The sequence below is a fragment of the Urocampus carinirostris genome, chromosome 14, assembly GCF_059441175.1.
Source record: "Urocampus carinirostris isolate Australia breed hairy pipefish chromosome 14, RoL_Ucar_1.0, whole genome shotgun sequence".
Taxonomy (NCBI): Eukaryota; Metazoa; Chordata; class Actinopteri; order Syngnathiformes; family Syngnathidae; genus Urocampus; species Urocampus carinirostris.
In genome coordinates this window covers 14,981,627-15,004,199 of record NC_142362.1, presented here as the reverse complement: position 1 = coordinate 15,004,199, position 22,573 = coordinate 14,981,627, and the positions used below count along the sequence as shown (strand labels likewise).

Genomic DNA, 22,573 nt, shown 5'->3' with positions numbered 1-22,573 from the left:
CCTACATTCCTTCATTCCTTTCCACATTCCTTCCTTCCTTCCTTCCTTTCTGTCTGTCTGTCTGTCTGTCTTTCTTTTTTTCTTTCTGTCTGTCTTTCTTTTTTGCTCTCTTGCTTTCTCGTTTTCCTTCGTTCGTATCTCATTTTGTTTCGTTTTATTTTTGAGTTACATTTTGGTGTCTGAAAAGTGTTATATTGTATACAAATACATTTTAATTTGATTTGATAAGAGAAAAATATATTTGGAAAAGTGTAATGATGAACGTGCACTCGCTTCGACCGGAAATACGTCATACCGGAAGTCCTTATGATTGCGCGGTCTTTTAGGACAACAAACTCCCACAACACTGCAGAAATGGCGGGTACGTGTTGCCTGTTCTTACGTCGTATAATTTCATTCGAACAGCATTGCTTCCCATTATCTTGCGTGCGGATATGTCTTTTCCCAAATATCGAGTCTTCTGAGCGGCATGCCACTTTCGGAGCGCGGAACTCGCATCGGGGGCCTGCCTGCTGTTAGCTGCGTGCTATCATAACATGCTGTGTGTTTAGCAAAACTGTTCTGGAATGTACGAATGACGTAATTTATTAGTGGTTTTGTGGAATGGAATATGCTTATTGTTAGCCTGCAGTGTCGACATGTTTGTTTATACATATATCATTCACTCTACTGCGAGCTGAGAGTGAGCCTCTGGTGCCATGCTCTGTTTAGGTGTACAGTAGACCCCCGGGATACGACAAGTGAAATTGCCGTATGATGGGGGACAGAAACCTATGGTTATTGGCTAGTGTGTTCAGGACTACGAGGCGCGTGAGTCCCACAGTCATACCTCGGAACACCGTAAAGTCTGAATTTTGTAAGATGATTGACATGTGGTAACGTTTTTTGTTGGCGTCGTATAGTAAAGAAAAATTCGTTAGGACAGGTCTATTACACCATCCCCTGATCTAAAACCTACATGAGGGCAAGGAAAAACCCAAAACCTCAGAATGATGAAGATTAAACTCTGAGAAGGGGCCAGGCTGCAATGGATGCTGTAATAAACAGACATCATCAACATGAAACTACGGACATTCATAAGCTATAGAACATAATCATGTTTCAAGCCTTGATTTAAAACAGTTGTACTGGGGTCGCAGATCGAATCTCAGAGGGCAGAGCATTCCACAGCACCGGGGCCCCGAATCGAGAACGCTCTCAAACTTGCGGATCTCCTCTTGGCTATTGGGATCACTAGCAGTCTTTCCAACTTAAGACTCCGGGCAGGAACATGGGGGAAAATTCAATCTGAAAGATATGAGGGGGAAATTTAGATGTGGGAATGGTGTAATAATAGTCTGTAGTCTATGGAGCCCTTTAAGACTTTTTGTGATTAAGGGCTATACAAATAAACATGACTTGACTATTCCATGCATAGTTGAAACTTCTTACGGCGAGAAAGCCATATCCACAGTCTCCTGTTTTTGCATTTTCTCCCAGTTTTTTTTCATTATATATCAGGTTTTTGTTATTTTACTATTCATATTAAACTATTGTTTCACTGTGGCACTGCTTCCATGGGGAAGAAGGAAACCTCTTAATTAGTGCAGATTGTTTTTAATCAAAGCTGATGTGTAGATTAATGACTACAATGAGTTTTGCAACACGTACACTACTTTCCAAATCGGAGTTCACTGCGAGCGCACAAGTTGCCAATGAGAGTGCTACACCCCCCTAATCCAGTATGGGTGATGATGCACTTGGACAGTTAAAAATATATTTCCCGTAGGTCACACGCATCTCCCCTTGACTGAGCGACCAACTATTTGAGAAACACTGCACTGTGGATAATGTATCCTTTAACAGCTAATACCATTTGTTCTCCCAGGAGCAAACAGCATGGAGAAAAAGCTGGCTGAATTTAAGTGTGACACCAATGAAGCCGTGTGCCTCAAGCTAAGTATGTATTTTTTTTTTTCACTTTTAATTTTTTCAAATAAAATATTAACATTCTGAATGATCTTCACTCAATGGCGAACACTTGCTGTCTTATTGTAAAATCTGTCCAGGTTTAATTAGATGTGAAGTTTAAATATTTGCACAAAGCCATGACTTACTTTTTGCTGTATATTCACTGTTACGCTTTCCGTTACCCAGTTCGCTTTCCAGAAGATACTGACGATGATGGTACTACTTTCCACCCGGAGTACAGCCATCAGATTTTTGGAGACGAGTATGTATTTTCTTTAAAGCCGCACCTTCTGATAATGAAGGTTCTTCTCTTGCTTGAAAAAAAGGTCGCTCTCTAGTTATTTTTTGTTGTCAATAATACTAAAAGATCATAAGTACCAACCTGTTGCAGGAACACTTGTAGCATCTCAGGAAAAATGCAGTGTTCTCGTTTGCCCGCGTCCCTGCGTTCCAGACGCATCATTTTTGCTAGCGACGCATAGTCTCAAATCAACGTGCGTCCCCAGGACACAACTTTTTTGCCACAAAATTGTCATTACTACTCCATTACTTTTTTTTAACAAAGATTTACCGCACTCCAAACTTTCTGTCAGGCATTTTCGTTTTGGTCTCGCGGTTCGAATTTTCGCCTGCATGCCGATCTCGGCCAACGAGATCTCGTTGTGGAGTGAAAGGAAGTCTGTCTTTTTTTAGAGAACCGTCTTTTTTGGCTCAACTCATTAAAAAGAGCTCTTAAACGGCTCACTTGCTTTGATGATTGATATTACGAATTATGTTGTATAAAGAAGTTAAGAAAAAAGAAAGTATAAAAGGAGAAAATGGAAAAAGGCAGGTTTGTGGTTATCCCTTTAAGCGGTATATTACACAATAATTTGATGTAGAAATGAATTAATAATTTGATGATTAAAACTGAATGAATACATAAATTTATATTATATATTTGTCGCCGATTTACGATTTTAACCTCGATAACACTACATTTTGGGGACCCATGGATCTCTGTTGGGACCCATAGATTTTTGAGCATGCGAGTCCCCGGGACCCATCACTTTTCAGAGGTAAAATGAACACTGAAAATGTACCTAATGGTTCCTAGGGTGGGTGGATAAGCTCTAGTCTATATCAATGTTCTAAATTGTATTTAAACCACATAATGTGGTCATAAATGTTATAAAAATATTATTGGTAATATTAATCTAGGATAGGATTTTTTTTGTTTTTTGTTTTGAAGCGGCGACCGGGAAAAACACATGCTTAATTTCAAGACTACTATTGTCCTAGCAAACTTTGGGTTTTCTTATTGTTCTGTTGTATTTTAATAAAATTAAGACATGTATAATTGTCACTTGAAAGATAGTACAGTATTTAAGTTATTAGATATTTGGTTGGTTTAAAAATATTCTTTTTTCCTTTTTCAAGACTTATCACTTTTTGTTTCGGCGTCCACTTTCGCTTTTCTCTTAGGTTCTATGTGAGGTTGTAAAAAAAAGATTTTGGGTCTAATCCGAAATCCATCCATTATCTGCACCGCTTATCCTCAGTAGGGTTGCGGGGGTGCTGGAGCCCATCCCAGCCATCTTCGGGCAGTGGCTAAGGGACACCCTGAACTGGTTGACAGACAGTCGCAGGGCACACAGAGACAGACAACTCACTCGCTCATTCACACCTAGGGACAATTTGGACCGCCCAATTAACTCGACATGAAATGTGGGAGAAAACCAGTGTGCCTGGAGGAAACCCATGCAGGCACGGGGAGAACATGCAATCTCCACACCGGGTGGCTGCAGTAGCTGGACTTGAACCCTAAACATCCACACCATGGGGCTGCCTGCTACTCACCCAGCCGCCGTGCCGGCCCTAATCCTAAATATTAACTTCAAAATACTCCTCTGAGATTCACTTGTTTTTGAGGCAGTCGGGTCCACTTGTAGAGAACATACTATGGCTTTGATTCATTACACAGAGTAACATGATTCTGAAATATAGGGGAAAAACATTAAAAAATCACAACACCACAATTGTCATGTTATGATGAATGATGGATATAAAGATATCAGACGTTCCAATTCTAAAATGAATTGAAATGTCTTAATTTTTGGGGATACTTTTTGACAAATTCAATGTTTGTTCCCTTCCAACAGTGAGGTGGCATTTGGATACAAAGGTCTTCAGATCCAGCTCTATTACACAGCGGGAAGCCTGAGCACGCTTTACAAAGTCAAATATTCCTCCAAAGTCACAGACACATTTGACTGTGTGGAGGTAAGATTTACTTGGCCTTTTTGCTAATGTTAAGTAGAGTGCTAGCTAGCCTTTATTTTAGTGTCAGCAAAAATCTATGTTTTTTGTGGTCTGAAGTAAAAACAAAACAAGACTCGTTAGTTCCTATGTAGTTCACGTATCACTTAACCCTCTTGTTGCCTTGGGGGCGCCAGGGCCTCCGTTTGACAAGACTATTTCAGTTACCTTAACTGCGACCGTTGGGCTAAAAGAGAAAATTCAAATTGTTCCATGAAGAATAGAAGACAGGTTTTGGGTATAACCATTGATTTTAATGGAATTATATCAAAGCAGTTCTCGGAAAAAACCCCACAAAGTAGCAGCACATTCCCTCAGTGAAGTATCTCTTAAGGATTGCCATCACAGGCATCCATGTGTGACTACCGTCAAATCACAGGCAAGAAATGACACAAATTGGAGGCGGAGCAAAGCAAGGATGAATTGTTAAGAGGTTTTTAATGATAAAATTATGAGAGCAAAAGAATAAGTGAGTAAGAACACGTCTAAAAATCTCTAAGAGCGACAAATCCTTCAAATGGGTTGAGAGAAGAGAAGATGAGAGTGGAGAGTTGAATTCAGGAACAAGTTTGTCTGGAGTAGATCAAACTCCTGTGTCGTCGGCTCATTGCCAGTGGTGTTATCACAATTCTCCCCACAACATTTTTGGGTTACTATTTTGCACATTTTCTTACCCTTTTACTTTAGGGTTTCACCCCCCAAAAAATTGAGATTTAAGAGGATTTAAGTTAAATAGTTACATTTCTGATTACATTTTAAATGATTAAACGTTACGCATTAATGCAAAGACACTAGTATTAGCAGCTAGCAGCAGTGTCCTCAATGCAAATATAAGTATTTAGTGTTTGTGACACTAGCATTAACTACTGAATTAACTAGAAAAAAATTCTATGCTAGTAGCCAAAGAAAATGTAACCACCAAAGCGATGTTTTTTTTAAAAAAAAATATTCATTTAATAATGCAGCTTGTTGTGAGTACAGTATTTTCTGCACTATAAGGCGCACATAAAATCTGATTTTTTTTAAAAAAGCTGACTATGCGCCTTATAATCCGGTGCGCCTTATATATGGATCAATATTGAATTACAAGGTCTCTCAACTTACGGTAAGCAGCCACCAACTTCATTTTTCGCGTAGAAGAAGTGCGATGTGCAGACTGGGAAATATTAAACATTGATTCTCTTTTATTTGTGCGTTTGTATAAAGACCCTGAAATGGCTCCTATTAAGAGACACGCTTACAACGCAGTTTAAACTCAAGGCGGATCAGTCACGCAGTAGAACACGCGAATAGAGCAGCAGCGAGAGAGTTCAACATTAATGAATCGAACACGAGAGTGGCTCGAGCCGGCAGAATTAAGAGTCCCCCTAGGAACTCGCTAACTGAAGAATGGTTCCATGGGTGAATTATTTAAAACCCACTACAACTTTTTACATTTTACAGTAATTTATGTTATTGCTTTACTGTTATTGTTTTGCATTTGTTGTTTTTGCACATTACGAGTGTCACTATATTGTTTAATTTACCATAACAGTATCGGACGTTTTTTTGCGTGTTGACTAAATGGAGGAAAAGTAAAATGTTATGCCTTGCTGTTGTTCAAAGATGTTAAAGATGTGTCACGAAAATGCTTTACCTCAGAGAAAATAATAAAACAGCTGTTTATTCATTTTGGGAGTGAATGGAGTTGTGGAAAGCTTGTTTGTTATCTATTAATAAAGTTTGACTGACATATCTGACTGTTTTGTTGACATTCCCTTTAGCGCGGCACCATCTAACGGTTGCATAACGTAACTACATCCTCTACTGTAGCCAAGTCAAGTCACATTTATTTATGACGCCCTTAATCACAAAAATGTCTCGAAGGACTGCACAGGATTACAATTTCAAAATTGCACAATTACCTGATCTTAAACCAGCATGCACTTATAGTGCCTTATAATGGGGTGCGCCTTATGTGTGGAAAAAGCTTAAAAATATATCATTCATTGAAGGTGCGCCTTATAACACGGTGCGCCTTATAGTGCGGAAAATGCGGTACACAAAAACAGACACGAAATTTAGGCATGGGACTGAAGTAACACAAGACAATCAGACAATCTTTCTGTTTTGTGAGATCAGGATCATGTTTATGTCCTTTGCAATTTAATATCGTCTTCTCGCCCACCTCTAGTTTAGTGTATTACAAATGATCAGTGTATTAACACTGTTATTTTTGGTGCTGGGGAGTCTTTTTCTGGAACTATATTTGAAGCCAGAGATGATGTTCAGAGTGTAGCAGGGTGGTTCCCTGACTCTTAGTGCATGCTTGCACTGACCCCAATGGCGCTCTGAAGGGTTTGAGTGCAGCTGGTGTCAGAGTGGAGAGCAAAGGGAGTCGCTTTTGCTGTGTCTGAAGAGTGTTTGTCCCCCAGTCCGAGTGTGTGTCGGACACTCGGGCTTTGGTGCAGCTGCTGAGGAAAATAGAATATCTAATTCAGGCAGATGCAACGTAAAATGTACAACTGGGAGAGGGATGAATCAAATAGGGTAATGTTTGGGATTTTTATCTCGATGGGTGTATATGTGAAATGAAATGTATATTAGGGATGCACCAATAATGAAATTATGGGACCGAAACAAAAAATTTTGAATGTTGGGCCAAAAATGAAACACTGAGCAAAATATTTCGTATGCAGTGGTACCTCTACTTACAAATGTAATTTGTTCTGGGAGTAGCTTTGTAACCTGAAACATTGGTAAGTAGAGACGCCTTTTCAATGTAAATGTGCTAATCTGTTCCAAGCCCTGCAAATGTATATATTTTTTTTAAATCATAAAAGAGCATCACTACATGAAACAAATCAATGCAAAATTTAGATTACTGCACATTAGACATAAAAAGAGAGGCACAAGTTCTAAATAAAGAATAAAGGAAACAATAAAAATATTTACCTTTAAAGTGGCCTATTTGTTTACTGGTTCTCTTCAGTGTTTTTTGCCTCGCGTTTCTGGAAAAACTGATCCAATGACGTCTGGGTTTGCTGACTTCTGACCATTCTTCAGAAATGTGTGAGGCAGATGTCATCATGAGTGATAGCCCAACTTGTCAAAAGTTTCTCTGGGTGATTTCGTTCCACGAATTCCGAGAACCCGTTAAATTTTGCCAGAATGCCTTTGATACAGGCTGTTGAAATGATGGCTCCTGTCTCTAAACTCCTCCTTTAGGGCGGTGTGTTGGATCTTTGAAACCTCCTCGCTGTGCTCCCAAATCCGCTTGTTGAGGTCGTCGTTAGCCACACATTATCGTGGCGATCATACATATGTTACAGCCATATTGTTTTGCAAGATCACACTAGTCTCACTTGCACATTCGCTAAAGTAAAATATTAATAGAAAATAAACTCCCGTCGTAACTAGGTTTGCATCAGCCAATTGACTTCGGGGACGAACATACTGAATGTCACACACAAAAAGTGTTTACAAATTAAGCGGCTCAACTGCTCTAAGTTAGCTCTGTAGTGGCTAACAACACCCCGGAAGCAGAATGACACACAAACGTTTGCGAAAATATCTTGTTGGTAAAAACTTCCTCCATCTTCTTCTTTTTAATGTGCCATATGAAGAAAATAGCAGCTGTGCTCAAACTAGCCCTCAATGAAAGCTAGCTTCCCAAGGCTCACCTTACCTTAGAAGTGATGTCATCACAACTTCTTTTCTTCTGAAGCATTTTTTGGGTTTATTTTTATTTTGGCGTAAAAATGCTCGTTTGGTCATTTTTGGAAGCAAAAATGTTTGGTGCCGAAGATTTAGTGCATCCCTAATGTGAATTTAAAAAATGAAGGGTATGCTTAAAGAATAAAACCGTTGGTGTAAACCTTCAAAGAAGGTTAATCATACACACACCACAAATTAGATTATTTATCTCCTCTTTGTGCTTATTTGTTTTGGAATCAAATGCATGAACAGTGTCCCAAAGCTACTTTGTTGAGTTACATTCATGTCAAACCAAGGTTTCTTTTCTGCAAGGCTGCGCAATTTAGCGTCCACTATGTGCAAGAGTGGCTAGAACAAAAAGGCTTGTTTGTCCAAGGCCTTTTAAGCATGCTTCTTGCTTCTTCCAAGCGCGTCAGAACAATTGCACCCTTGGAGTGGCATTCAACTGCAGGTGCATTACCTCCAGTTTGATATTAGCTGATGTCTGGAAAAAGGGAAAGGGGGTGGAATCAGTAGTATTTTGTATTAGCCTTTTGTAGTGCATTTTACACCGACCTTCTTCATTTCCCTGTTTTCAATGCTGAGCAGTGAGGGTCTCGGCAGCATCATAATGCCCGTTGTGCATGTAAATGGTGTGAAAAGCCTGCTTAGCAAAGTGTTCTCACGTCAATCCTTATGGAAATGGATACAATGCAAACATTACAGCTGAACTAACCAGCCAAAAAAACCTCCAAGGGGTTGCGGGCCTTTGTCCGTAGGGCCCCTTTGAAAACGCGGTGCCCAATTGGTTTGATTGGGTTCACTTGGTGGGATTAGAGGAGAGGCCTCTATTGTGTGCGGCCAAAGGTTTATTAAGTAGAGATCAATTCATCAGGTTTAATTTCCTGGTGAGTGGCAGAAAAGCGTTATTGTGGTGAGTTCATCACATATTCATGGTTTAACTTGAAGAGTAAATGTAGGGATTTAAGTGGTCTTTTCATTTTGGGCAGGGGGGTCTGCCGTGGCCTCTGCTCAGCTGACAGTTTTAATTGCCTAATGGTTCTCTTTTCATCAGCACACACACTTAAGATTTGTGTTTTTATTTGTACCACCTATTTGAGACTTTTGTTGAAACTTTGTTTCTGAATTGTCTGAATGACGAATGTTTTTTTGCCCTTTAACTGGAGGACAGGGTATCTTTGAGGTATTATGACCTAACATAGAGATATTAGTTTTTTTTATTGGTGCATATTTTAGTTACACATTTCTGGAACTATTTTTGGGACATTAATAATTTATTATTACCTGGTCGAATTGCGCACTTTGACTGAAATGCGCGCGGTGCTGCTTCGGGTTTACTTCGATTTCGGTCCCTTAAATCAAACACACTTCGGTGCCAAAGTGTGTTACTCGAGTAAAAGTATGTTACTTCAAAATAATATTTCTTAAGTGGAGGTAAAAAGTCATCCAAATAATTACTTGAGTAAAAGTAAGTTGCAGTTGCGCTGAACAGCGTACATGCTGAACAGATTCTCCACAGAGAAAAAAACAGTAAGAGAGAAGCCCAGCCCGGCTTAATAATTGACATTTTATGCCGAACCGAGATCTTACCTCTACCTTGAATAAAAGGTTTACAGTGCAGCAACACATGTAGACAGACAATTTAAGCATATTAATAGACATGTATTCTTTTTCTTTTGCAAAATTAAAATAATCAACATCAGCTTAGAGCAATTAAAATCAATTCCTAACTCCTACCGATTTCACGATTTAACAGTTTTCGAATTGACAAATTAATCAATGTAATTAATTGCCCAGCCAAACAAAGAGATTACTCAGCAATCATTTGGGGTATTTTTTTTTTAATTCATCTCCATATCATCTTGTGAATTCCCATTACAGGCCGACGATATCGATGGGAAGATCCGGGAAATTGTTCCCGCCGGGTTCACTTGCAACACTGACGACTTCATTACACTCTTGGAGAAGGAAGCGAATTTCCGGCCCTTTGGTACTCTGTTGCACACGTACACTGTCCACAACGAGGAAGCTGGAGAGCTCACTTATCAAATTCACAAGGTGCCAAACTGTCTTATTTATATTTATCTTTATCAATCATTAGAATGGGTTACCTAACTGTAGTCTCTATTGTTTTCCCAATCATGCCTGCCGCAGGCCGACTTGAGCTGCCCGGGATTCCGAGAGTACCACGAGCGCCTGCAGACCTTCCTCATGTGGTTCATAGAGACGGCCAGTTTCATTGACCCTGACGACGATCGTTGGGACTTCTTTCTTGTGTGCGTGATCTATTTAATTGACGTCCCTCCCCCTCCTCCCTTTCTAAAGTGTCCTAAAGTCTATATTGTGTCATTGAAAAACAAAGCCCCCTTTTGAGACGCTTGTGGCCAATTACCCGGCCAGTTTGATTATACGCCTCCCCCCTTAGAGATTTGTTGATCAGGAAAGGGCTTCTATTGTGCAAAAAAAGGCCCTTTTGAATTTTTTCAGGAAAGAATTGAATGCTGTTGTCTTTTGAAACACCGAACAGTGTCTTAACAGTAAAAAGAGCCTCTGCCAGTGTTTCCTTTACCATGGCACCTATTAATACCGACAATGGCCAAAAATACTGAAGTGATTTTTGAGGAGCTCAGTCCCTTTTTGAGTCCTTTCTTTCGGACTAAGTTGCAGTACTCCAATTAAGTGCTTAATGTATTCAGATTGCAGCAGGTGTACCAATGTGGCCTGGCTGCTCTAACTTGCTGACGTTGTGAAATTGAGGGAGGGGGGGCCATGGAGGGTAAAATGAACACTGCATGAAAGTGTGCTTGTAATTGACCTGTCTGCCTTTGTGTCGTCTCTGCAGCTTTGAAAAATACAATAAAGACGGGGAAACCCTCTACGCGACCATCGGCTACATGACAGTTTATAATTACTACGCGTATCCAGACAAAACCCGGCCACGTGTAAGGTAATTGCCCCGGCAGCACGGGCTGTCCCATTCTTTTGTATGTTTAAGGGAAGAGGAAAATTGCACATTTCTTTATCCTCTTCCTAAAGAACTAGGGAAATTACTGGCTTAGCTCGCCAATTATTGGTTTCATCATGAAACAAGGATGATTTGTGTCTGAAAACAACTTTATAAATAAGCATTTGATGTGACTGAATTAATCGAGCTGATGGATCGAAGATTCCTGCTGTGCAACTACTTAAATAGCAGAAAAGAAGTGGTGGAAAAAATCATGTTTTAATATTACTTAACAAATTGTTTATCCATGTTTTTTTTGTGTGCTTTGGTCAAACAGTCAAATGTTGATACTGCCTCCGTTCCAAGGAGAAGGTCACGGAGCTCAACTCTTAGAGGCAGTGCACAGATTTTATTCGAGCATCCCGAAAGTGCAAGATATCACAGGTGAGATTTTAAAAACACACTGGCCACATTGTTAAATTTTACATAGAGTTGGGAGATTCTAACCACATTGGTATCTAAAAAATATTTTAGTCTATTCAGTTTAGGTTCTGGCAGTCATGAACTCATTCACCTATTTACTTTTTGGGTGAATAGAATAGAACCATCTTTGTTGTCAATGATAACAGCGTAGCAAACATTTTTTACAGCTTGACTAGACATGGCACTTGAGGATAAACAACATAAACACATCATTAAGACTTAAAAGAGAAATAATAGGTAAAATAATTTCAGGATAAATAGGCAAAAATATTTACAACGTATTGCTTGGAGACTGGTCTAAGTTTAAAGTGTTATTGTCTTACATAATAAAAGTACAATACAAAAATAGTGCCTTGTAAAAAAAAAAGGTTTTGAAAAGAAACATCCCCAAATAAGTATAAGTATGATATGAATACCCATTTTTTAATACAGCTGGCAAGATATGTATTTTTCAGTCTTGCGCACTTGTTCAGGGTGGTGATAGCCTTGGGCAGGAAACTGTTTTGGAGCCTGTTAGGGACCTGTAGCGCCCTTGCATCATCAGTGCAGCAGTTTGCTCTGTAAGGCTCCAATGTGGGGAATAGGGTCCTCTTCATATGATTAAAATGCTCCCCAAAAAAGTACATTAGTCCCGGTTCCACGTGTACATTAATGTAGGAACTATTCATTGAATAACCCGCCGTTGAAAAGCACTGATACATGAAATAAAATGAAATTATAGGAGTAATACTTTTCTCGTTGCTTTGACAAAGACTGTTCTGCATTTTTGTCACAATTGCTTGAATTGATTTTTCAGTGCTGCGACTGGATCATGCAGGGAAATTTAATATTGTTTGCTGCCTTGAAAAGTGTCCCGCTGAGGCATTATTGAAATGTACTCCATCTAAGTTGTTGACTTTATTCCAAGGAAATAAACCGTGCCACAAAAGCAGCATCCTTGGTTGGAAATTGAAAAGTGTCACAGAATGCGGTAGATGAAAAGACATCATGCTCTGTAAATCAAGGAGAGAGTTTTATAGGGATGCAAGACGATTATCCGGCCGGTAGTTATGGAACCGATAACAGCCAAATATGATGTCTCGGAAAAGAAGACCCCATAGTTAGCCACTTAAATATACTGACACTACTTGTTAATAAGAATCCAACCTTTAATGTTCCCCATTACAATATATTTTCTGCAAAAGTCGTAGGCACTGGAGAGCAGTGTTTCTAAAAAAACAATAAGGTATCTGTCCAGAAGAATTTTAGCGGGTTATGGTTGGGGGGGTAAAAGGGTTTTCTCGCATCCCCTTTTGACCCTGGAGAACCCAAGAACCCATTTTTCCTTTGCAAAATTATGACCTGTGTGTTCTCCTTGGTTTTTTATTATCATTTCCCTGCTGTAATTTTTTTTAGCCGAAGATCCTTCAGAGAGCTACGTGAAGCTGAGGGACTTTGTTTTGGTCAAGCTTTGTCAAGGCCTGCCATCCTTCGCTGAGGAAAAACTGCATTCGGGCCTGTCAGCGGAAATGGTCCAGGAGGTGCAGGCCAAACTGAAAATCAACAAGGTGTTCTGTCAATAATTCTTTGGTTATTTCCGCATGCTGTTCAATGTTGAGAAATGTTATCCAATTAAAGCTGCACAATATTAGAATAACAATTAGAAGAGACTTATGATTGCTCGCCATCTTTTTGCTTTGTTTTTTTTAGGTGGGTTTTTGTCTTTAATCGAAAGATTAAATGGATGCGATTCTATTTGTTCTACAGAAACATGCACGACGAGTGTACGAGATCCTGCGACTGAGGGTGACGGACATGAGCGATGAAGAGAAATCAAAAGCGTACCGCTTGGCAGTGAAGAAGAGGCTATTTGGACCATACAGGGTAAAAAAATAAAACATGGTTTAATGAGAACAATTCATTAAGCTTACAGCTCTGGGAAAGAGGGTGTTAGCTCAGGATAAATGTTGAAAAGTTGAAGCTTAACTTATTCATCTAGTTCTTAAAAAAGGAGCAAAAAATAGTACTTGGAAAATGATCTTATCTCAGTTAGCCAATTATTTCACTAATTTCAGATATTTGTCTTACTGGGCGAATAATTGTATAATTTCACAAATTTAAAAAAACTGCCCTAGCACCGTTTTACTCATTATTATAATTGTTGTGGACCCCGGCAGTGGCATGTGACAATACTGATACAGTTAACAACTTATTTTTTTTTATTAAGCTGTTAAAGATTACACTGCAAGAAATAATCAAATATGTCAAATAAAGATAAAACCTTGTACATAAATTTGCTTATTACAATTGTAATTTTCTTAGTTTACAGTGTGTTCTACTGTCTGGTAATTCTTTGCTCATTTTAAGTATTAATTGTCACACGCCACTGCCCCTCTCTGTCAAGGTCTGCCTCATCTCCAAAGAGCGGGATGACGCTTTACACCAAAAAAACATCGGCCAGATGATGAAGGTGCTGTATCTGGGTTAGATCAGGAAGCTTCTCCTGCTACTGGTAACCATGGAAACCAATGCTACAATTTTTACATGGGGGGGGAAGCAAACCCCCACCCAAAAAAACTACCCAGAGAGAGATGGGCTCTGCCAGGCTGTACTTGCCCAAGACACCACAGGAAGTGATGACCCTATAACCCTTTAGGTTGAGGGATCCACAAACCGTTCTTGTATTAGAACAACAGGTTAAAATTTTTAAAATTTAGCAAATCAAAGCCATAATTATAATAAAATACACAAACGTTGAAAAATGTTCTGCTAATAGTAGATATTTTCTCAGCAGTGTCACAGCACAACCAACATTAATAATTCATTGAATTTAAAGGCGCTTTTAATGACAGTCAAGGTCACCAAAACACAGACTAAATGCATTACACCAAAACAATTAAAATATCAAAATGGATATGGGTAACAATTAAAGTGCATAGGCAGAGGTAATTGTCTAACATCCCCCACCCCCTGTTTTTCTCTTTATACTATACATAGGTCATTTTTCTTAGAAAGTTTTCAGCTGAGGTGGTAGGCGTTATGAAATCTTGGAGTCAAGCCGCTTGCCCTGACATAACCTCCTACATCCTGTTTTTGGCACAGAAACCACGCCTCCACGATGCAAAGTCGGGCACGTAAAGGGTCCCACAGGGTGAATTGGTAAAGAGGGATCTGGTGGCCAGATGCTGCCTATTTATTTCTCCTACCCTGAGGAGTTTTGCTTGTTGTTAGCCAGAATGTTGAATGCCGCCACGTGAGAAGATTATAGCTCCGTTCTAAAATCTTCTTTTCACATTCCTCTTGAGACCCTCGTCTTAACTCGTGTAATTTGGATGTCATTGCTGTTTCAAATTGTCATTCATCAATAACCTATCATTTTGTCTGTAGCCAAGGTAGTGTGCATCTTATAATTTGATTTGTGTAATCATCGTTTTGTTTCTAGTACCTTGTTTAACCCGTTAAGGATTGAAAGCACATTTACTCACAACAACTACTAGCTCCTGGAGTGTTGTGGGGCATTTTTTCCATTTAGAACTCTCATCAATGTCACGTTTTAGATTTCGTATCCGATAAAATGCTTGGCTGTGTTGTAGTGTTTGTAGATTTCCTCAATTTCAGAGGGACAATTTTCTTGGTCAGATTCATGCAAGTTATGAATACGATGGCACTCTTGTGAACTTTCAAAGCGTAACGAGGCAGGAATAAATATTTGGGGTGGGTCAAGACTCACGCCATTTCTTCTGTATTGTGATCTGTTGTTACTGTCTCGATCTGATTCTTCAGCCATACATAAGGAAAAAAGATTATAAAAGGCCTGTCAACATTTTCTCATTTTATACATCATTTTATTTTTGTTTTTAAACTAACCATTTCATCAAATTGATTTGAATAATCAGAATTAAAGCAACGTGATGGATTATTGTCCTTTTTTACTCAAAATCGGATGCGAAAATTCAATGGCAGAAGCACAGAACTGTTTTGCATAAAATATAATGTATAAATAAATTAAATTCATGATGAAGAAAATAGCAAGTACATAGAAAATCGAGACGTGACGTTTACATTATTTAAATGTTGGCTGTGAGTGTAGTAAACGTGAATGCTTTATGAAAAATGTTTTTTTTTTAATGGGGGCACAAATGGACACTAGGGACAAGGGTGACACAAACTGCAAGAAGTTATAAACATAGTTGTACTTTTTTTGTTTCAGCGTTCTGCTGTAATCCTTCGCTACTTCAAGTTTTGTACTTTGCGGCCTCAGTGTGTCGCGGATAAAAAAATATTCCACGATCAATTATTCTCGATACATGTTGCTGTAAGCGAGGACCGACAGCATTTTTGTAGGGCTTTTTGCATCTTTTTTTTTTTCCCTCACTATTTCCGCCTAAATTGAACTGCACTTAAGCCGCTGCTCTCCATTATCACCAATAACACATTGCTACAAGCGGGGACAGGCAGAATACCCTTTTTGTCAGGAGTTGGCCCCGCTTAAAATGCACGGTTGTGGCAGTGATCCATTATCCTCTGTTAGCTATTGCTGAGAGCAGGGCCTGGCAGAGCATATTCGTTTCTTTTCTGTTCGGGTCCATGAACTGCATTGTTTTGTCTGGGATCCATTATTCCCTGAGTTGCACTACTTTTCATTACACTATTCTTAAGATGCACTATTTTCATTAGAAGCTAGGTCAATCTCTTAGCACTGCGTTGTAAATACATGCATATTTATCTTGACAGTCTTTTATCTTGTTTTTCTCTTCGAAGTTTTTATTACATGTTAAACCTGTAGTGCCATGTCTAGTCTTTTTGTACAGTGGTTCACCACATTGTTATCAATGACATTGATGACAATTCAATTTAGTCGACTATTGCCGAGAGAGCAAATGTGTGTCTGGTGGTGGCCCCTTTTTCCGAATTCACTTATAATAAACAGCGCATGTACGGCCGTCATCCAGTAGAAAAATGGGTGGTAGGGGCTTTTTCGTGGATGTTTGCGTATCGGCGGGGTTTCTGGTCACTGTTAATCATCATAAATGAAGGATTGCAGTATATAAAACCGTTATATTTTGAACACTTGGGTTTGGTGGGCATGGATAAATGGCTGGACGGGCTTTCACTTGCCCACCCCTGTTGTAGACATGTTGCGCCTGGCGCTAAAGTCCTCGATGGTTTTATCCTGAAAATGAAAGTGAGAAACACTCAAGTAGGTGCGCTCGCGTCTGTTGAGATTAGTGGTTTGAGAAAAAAAGTGGCACCACTTTCATTTAGTTATGTTTTACCTAAGATCACTGTTTTCTAAATGTCTAAAAAAAATGTCTCTCTCCCCTGACATGGCCATTGACGTCGATGCCGAGCAGAAGAATCAGAGGGAGGTAACGAAGATGACCAAGTGCCTAAAGCTGGAGGAGGTGGCATCCCAATTGGGTCAGATGGACACTCAGATGCAGCACGAGGAGCTGGAGAAGAGTTACCAGGTGGTTCTGGAAGACTACCGCAGAATTATCGAGAGGCTGGCGTCACAGGCCTGATTAGTCCAAGACCGCACTCGCCTGGAGCTACGTGTGTACAAAACCCTCATGAACTCTCACTGCAAACAGAGACAAAGAAGCACAATGCAATCAGCGATTTATTTGCAGAGTGCTTTTACAGAAGCGGGGTTGCAGGAAAGCAAGCAGAAGCTGTTTTGTTCCCCCGGCTTGTGTTGGCACGCTGGAGGATTAGTGCAACTCGGTAGCAGTTTTCCCATAATTGCAAGACTTGGTCGTGTTTGTAGATCCTTGAACATTTCCCATTGTCCCACTGTTTTGCAGCACTTCTAATAAAAATGTTGTTTGTTATTGATTCCATTTTCACTTTTCTTTCTACCAAGTTTCACTTACGCCTTGTGAAGACAGGTGCTGAGTGATTCATGGCTGGATTTGCCATTCCTGGTCAAATTTTCTCTTGAACTGAAATAAAGGGAATTACATGTGGATTGTTTGCAGGCTCATAATTTAAAGGTACAGTGTGTAATATTTGACTACTAGATCTCGCTATATTGTGTAGTGCAACTGAAAACAATACTACGAAATATTTCGGAAGTATTTTTGTAGTATATCTGTACTTTAATAATGGTAGTATTAGTGCAGTAGTATTTCTATAGTATTTTTTTATTTTCAGAATTTAAGCTAAAAGACACTCCATCCATTATTTTTTGATCCGCTAATACCAGGGGTGGCGAACTCGCGGCTCTTTGCCTCATCTTATTTTCTATATACCGTGGCTTTTTGCCTTGTTTCGTGTTTAGGTTTTTTGTGTGTAATGAAGGTGGACACTAGGGTGGTCCTTATTTTTCGACTTTTAAAATTTCATGCTCTGACCCCTTGAATATGTTCCAATATATACAAAACGTAATTAGGCAAAGTTTCATCAAAATCAAAGGATATTTAGAGGTCGCTCAAGGCCTCTGAAATTTTGGTATGAAAAATAAGGATTTTTCGCACATTATATCAGACCTAGTGTACAAAGTTACTTGTAACTTTTCTTGTATTACAATTATAAGCAATGGACTGAAATTGGATGTTCTAAAACGCCGTACACATAGGGTTAAGATTTCCGTTTTTTCTCGAAAATTGCCAAAATTTTACCATTTTGGGAAATTTCAAAGTCGTTGAGCTACCTCTAAATATTATCCAAATTGTTCAAAATTGCACACAGTGTGTTTTTATCGATATAAGAACATATGCGGGGGGTCAGAGCCCAATATTTCAAAAAAAAAAATTTCGACCCCCATTAAGGACCACCCTAGCGGACACTTTCCTTGAAATCAACACAAGAACAATACTTGTATTGTAAGGAGAGGAGTGTGTTATGGGAAATAATATGTTTTTAATTGTGTGTGTTTGTGTCTGTCATGGTAGGTCAGTGTGTGGTGTGGCTCTTTGACTCTCAGTTAAAAAATTCGGCTCTTTGTGTCAAACTTGTTCGCCACCCCTGGCTTTACCAGATTCAGATATACTTTATTGTCATTCTTGTACACGTGTATACAGAACGAAATGTCGATGCATCTGACCCGCAGAGTTTTCTTGAGTGTACAGATATAAATAAATGTACTGAGTTAGAGTATTGAAGTACTGATAATATGCTAAATAATTTATAGCTATGTATAATATACAGTAGTGCAAAGAGTGCAAGAGGAGCAGCTAACCAGATGTGCAAAATGGGCAGTTAGGTAAACAAGTCAACTAGGGGCATTGGGTAGTGGATACTCAAAAGTACTTTTTGATATTTAGTTTTGTAGTATTTATGACTTATTACTGCAGGAGTGTTTCTGTAGTATTGTTGTAGGTGTACTTTTGTAGTTGTATGCATGTAGTATTCCTGCAGTAGTGTGAGTAATTCTGTAGAATTTCTGTAGTCATATTTGTGTATTTCAATAAGAGTATTATAGTATTTTTTTAAGAATTAAAGCAAAATGATAAAGTTGAATTTTTAGGTTTTTAAGCGTTACAATTGAATATTTTTTGGGAATGTTGTATTTTGTTTCTTAATAGGATTTGTTTGTAAACATAAAGGGATAATTAGTACAAAGCTGGCACAAAAACAGTTTTTATCAATAGTACTACAGTTACTATTATGTTTAATGCCGAGATGTTTTGCTATTTTTGTTCAGCGGGCGGGATTAATAAGGCTGTCGGGGTCTGCTCACCTATGCTTTAACCAGTGAGTTGAACAATAGGATTAATCTGTTTTAAAAAGTCATTTTTACTAGGCGTGCTGTATTTTAACTTCATCTGCACTCAAGCAAGTCATACTGGCCGCACGTTGTTCATGTAGCTTGATGAATGCATTTTCCAGCATATTTTTTCTCCACACATAATGTACCCCCTGCTAGAAATGTCACTTTGTTGAAGAACCCTCTTCTGCCTAATGCAACTTCTAATTGCCACTGTGGTTGAGTGGCACCATGTGCTAATGATTATTATGGCGTTCAATTGAAAACCTTTGCGTCCCAGTAACAATACGGCTGCTGTGGATCAACTGTAAATACCCATCATACTTTATGATACTTTACCACATTGTCACTAAACCAGGACCGATGGGTCAATTTTCTTTTTTTTTTTTCTCCGCTCTTTCCACTTGTAATAAGACAAAACCTTGGAACTCTTCACATCTGTAATGCAGCTTGATTGAACCCACTCATGCACACAAGAGGCCTCATCTCACTAGTTCCCATTTGTTGGTGGCCGTGTGAAATGCGCAAAGCTTGGCTACAGATCTTCACACTGCAAAGAAACAAATTCCTTACATTAGCGACAGAGAATAACCTTATGAATGTGAAGTTTGGTTTCCTTTTTAAATATGAATTTTAACATTGAGGAAAATAAGAATGTCACTCAAAATAAGCACAATTATCTTAGCTGATGGTATATGTTGCCCGTTTTGGGTATTTTGTTCTTATCTTGTAAAATATTTCCTAAAATTATCTGCACCTCTTATCTTCATTAGGGTTGCGGGGGTGCTGGACACCCAAAACTGGTTGCCAGCCTTTCGCAGGGCACACAAAGACAAACAACTTCCTCGCACATTCACACCTGGGGACAATTTAGACCGGCCAATAAACCTGACATGCATGTTTTTGGAATGTGGGAGGAAACCAACGCAGGCACGGGGAGAACATGTAAACTCCGCACAGGAAGGTCGGTAGCTGGATTTGAACCCATGACCTCAGAACTGTGCTACGCACGCTGTGCCGCCCTGTCTTGTACTAATGTTGATTTTTTTTTTTTAATTTTATTTTATTAAGGAAACAACAAATACTGAAATGCCAAAAATCATACCTATAATGTTTTGCTCATTTTAATTATTTTTGGGGGAGGGGAATCAATTTTAATTAGTTCTAATGGGAAAATAAAAACATTCAGACTCGAACAGAAAATTTGTTTGGCAGATAGTAGAATTTTTGCTCATTTTGGGTATTTTTTTCTAATCTTTTTAGGAAATATTTCCTAAAATGAGCAAAATGATCCATCATCTGCTCCATAAAATAATTTTGTGTATTTTAACAAGGAATTTTCTTATTTTATTTTAGAAGCAACATTAACCAATCATTTAATAAAAATATACCTAAAGATTTGCCCCATTCAAGTCTACTTTTTCTCATTATTTTCAAGTGAAATTTTATTCGCCAAAATTTGGAACATTTACTTTGGAAAAAAAAAAATCTGAATTGTTTTATCCGATGGTAGATTACTTTGCTCATTTTGTACTTATTCGTCCGGGCTGAGGAAAAGCCGCCATCATCTGCCAGAGCTACCTCGCCTGGCTTACCAGCAACACATAAGACTTAGAGATTAAAATGGATCTTGGTAAGCAACTGAAATTCTTAGAATTGTTCTTCACCACAACACTGTGGCCTGAATTGCCGCCAAACTCCGAGGCCTCCAAGCAGATTGTTCTCCTGGAACTCACTGTACCATGGGAGGACCGTATCGAGGAGGCTGATGAGAGGAAGAGTACCAAATATGCTGAGCTAGTGGAAGAGTGCCGGTGCAACGGGTGGAAAGCACAGTGCGAGTCTAGCGAGGTGGGATGCAGAGAGTTCGCTGGCCGGTCTCTGCAGGGCTTACAACATCATGGGCATCACAGGGGCCAGTAAGCAAAGGGCCATTAAGAAGGTTGCCTCAAGGTGTCCAATGTTTAAGGATAGGTGAACCATGGGTGAGGTAGCGCTACCTGGACACAAGTTTGAGTCTGTTCAACCCCAGCTGGGTTGGCTTTGTGAGAATGTATCATGTTTGAAATAGGTGAAACACTCTGTGACCCCAGGTAACATCATTAATGCTGTATCCAGGTTCCTCCAGTTGATTTTAGTTGAAAGTATGTTTTTTTTCAGTGATACTTTAAGGGATATTGTGTATTATTTAGGGCCTTCTGGTGTTTACCAAGAAATATACTGTCATACTCCAGGATAAACATGTCATAAAAGATTTTAGTATAAGAATAAAGATATAAAATAATATAGTATACGCAGGTAAGATAAATAAAAGACATGTAAATGTGCCTTTAATAAATCACAAAAGCAAAAGACGTAATGTCATCACCTCAAAGTTCATTTTCCTCAAAAAGATGAAAACCTCAAATGGTGCAATTCATATTGTACAATATAATACTTAAAATTTTGGAACAAAATAGTTTTCCCCTGTCATGGTTGCCATGGCGCTCAAATAGGCCCGCCCGTGTGGCACCAGCTGCGGCTCGTTGACAGATTGGCTTCCCTGCTATTTAAACCCAGTCCTGTCACTCTCCTTTTGTCAGTCCATCAACGAACTTCTGCCCCGCAAGACGTGGGTTTCGACTCGGTCCTGTTCCTGTTGGTATTTCCTGTCTGGTATTGTTCCCGTTTATTTTGTCCTGTTTAATTTCGGTTTCCAGTTTTGTTTCTGTCTATTTTTGTCCTGTTTATTATTATCTCCAGCTTTCGGTCCCGTCTAGTTTGTCCTGTTGATTTTCGATGTCCTGTTTCATTATCTATCCTGTCTGTCCCACCCTGTCCAGTATCGACACCATCTGTCCAATATCAACTCGGGCAATTGGTATCGATCTAGTCAGCATCTGGTTTCCTATCAATCCACGCCAGACTGCTGTTTAACATACATGACTGCCTATTTCCCGTAAAATAAAAGGCTTGTGTGAGTAACGTCACACGTTTGGTTCCTGATCCTGTCCTGGTTCATGACATCCCCCAGTCATTTAAGATGTAATATCTGTATTGTTACACAAACGCCTCTGCCTGTCATTGCAGAGATCCGGCAGAGCGGAATGTAGTGTATACTAAAAATCAATAGCGACCAGATGATGAAAGTGCTGTATCTGAATCAGATCAGGAGGGTTTTTCCTGATACTAGTAACCATGGAAACCAGAAGTTTCATGTTGGGGAGCAAACCCCTACACACAAAAAAACGGCCTGGAGAGGAATGGGTGCCACCAGGCAGTACTTGCCCAAGACACACTACAGGAAATGGTTCACTTATGACCCTGGCAGTTAAACTTAATTCATTAAAATAACAGTATTGATATGAGTAAAAATTCACGGACTATCGTAAAAATGTACCTTTTTAAAAACACTTGTAGGTTTAGAAATCTGTTTTCTTATTACATAACATAAGGCTCACCCAAAGGCAGCTGACATAATTTTCCTCAATCTTGCTGTTACGGGAACACCCAAAAACCTTGTCAAAGCCTGG

At 39.2% G+C, this 22,573-nt stretch overlaps 1 protein-coding gene across 2 annotated transcripts; it reads left to right on the top strand.

The window, feature by feature from the left end:
• The first annotated feature begins 269 nt into the window (after positions 1-269).
• hat1 (histone acetyltransferase 1) lies at positions 270-17,188 on the top strand. 2 transcript variants are annotated; one of them, XM_088353340.1, is made up of 11 exons: positions 270-361; positions 1,868-1,939; positions 2,137-2,212; positions 4,092-4,212; positions 9,826-10,002; positions 10,099-10,220; positions 10,787-10,891; positions 11,226-11,332; positions 12,767-12,918; positions 13,118-13,234; positions 16,705-17,188. In XM_088353340.1, exons 1-11 carry the CDS (start codon positions 307-309, stop codon positions 16,873-16,875), a joined length of 1,275 nt encoding a protein of 424 aa, XP_088209466.1. In that variant the 5' UTR covers positions 270-306; the 3' UTR covers positions 16,876-17,188. The 2 variants fall into 2 exon arrangements, with proteins under 2 accessions (XP_088209466.1, XP_088209467.1); XM_088353341.1 differs by lacking the exon at positions 270-361 and adding an exon at positions 397-568.
• Positions 17,189-22,573: the final 5,385 nt, after the last annotated feature.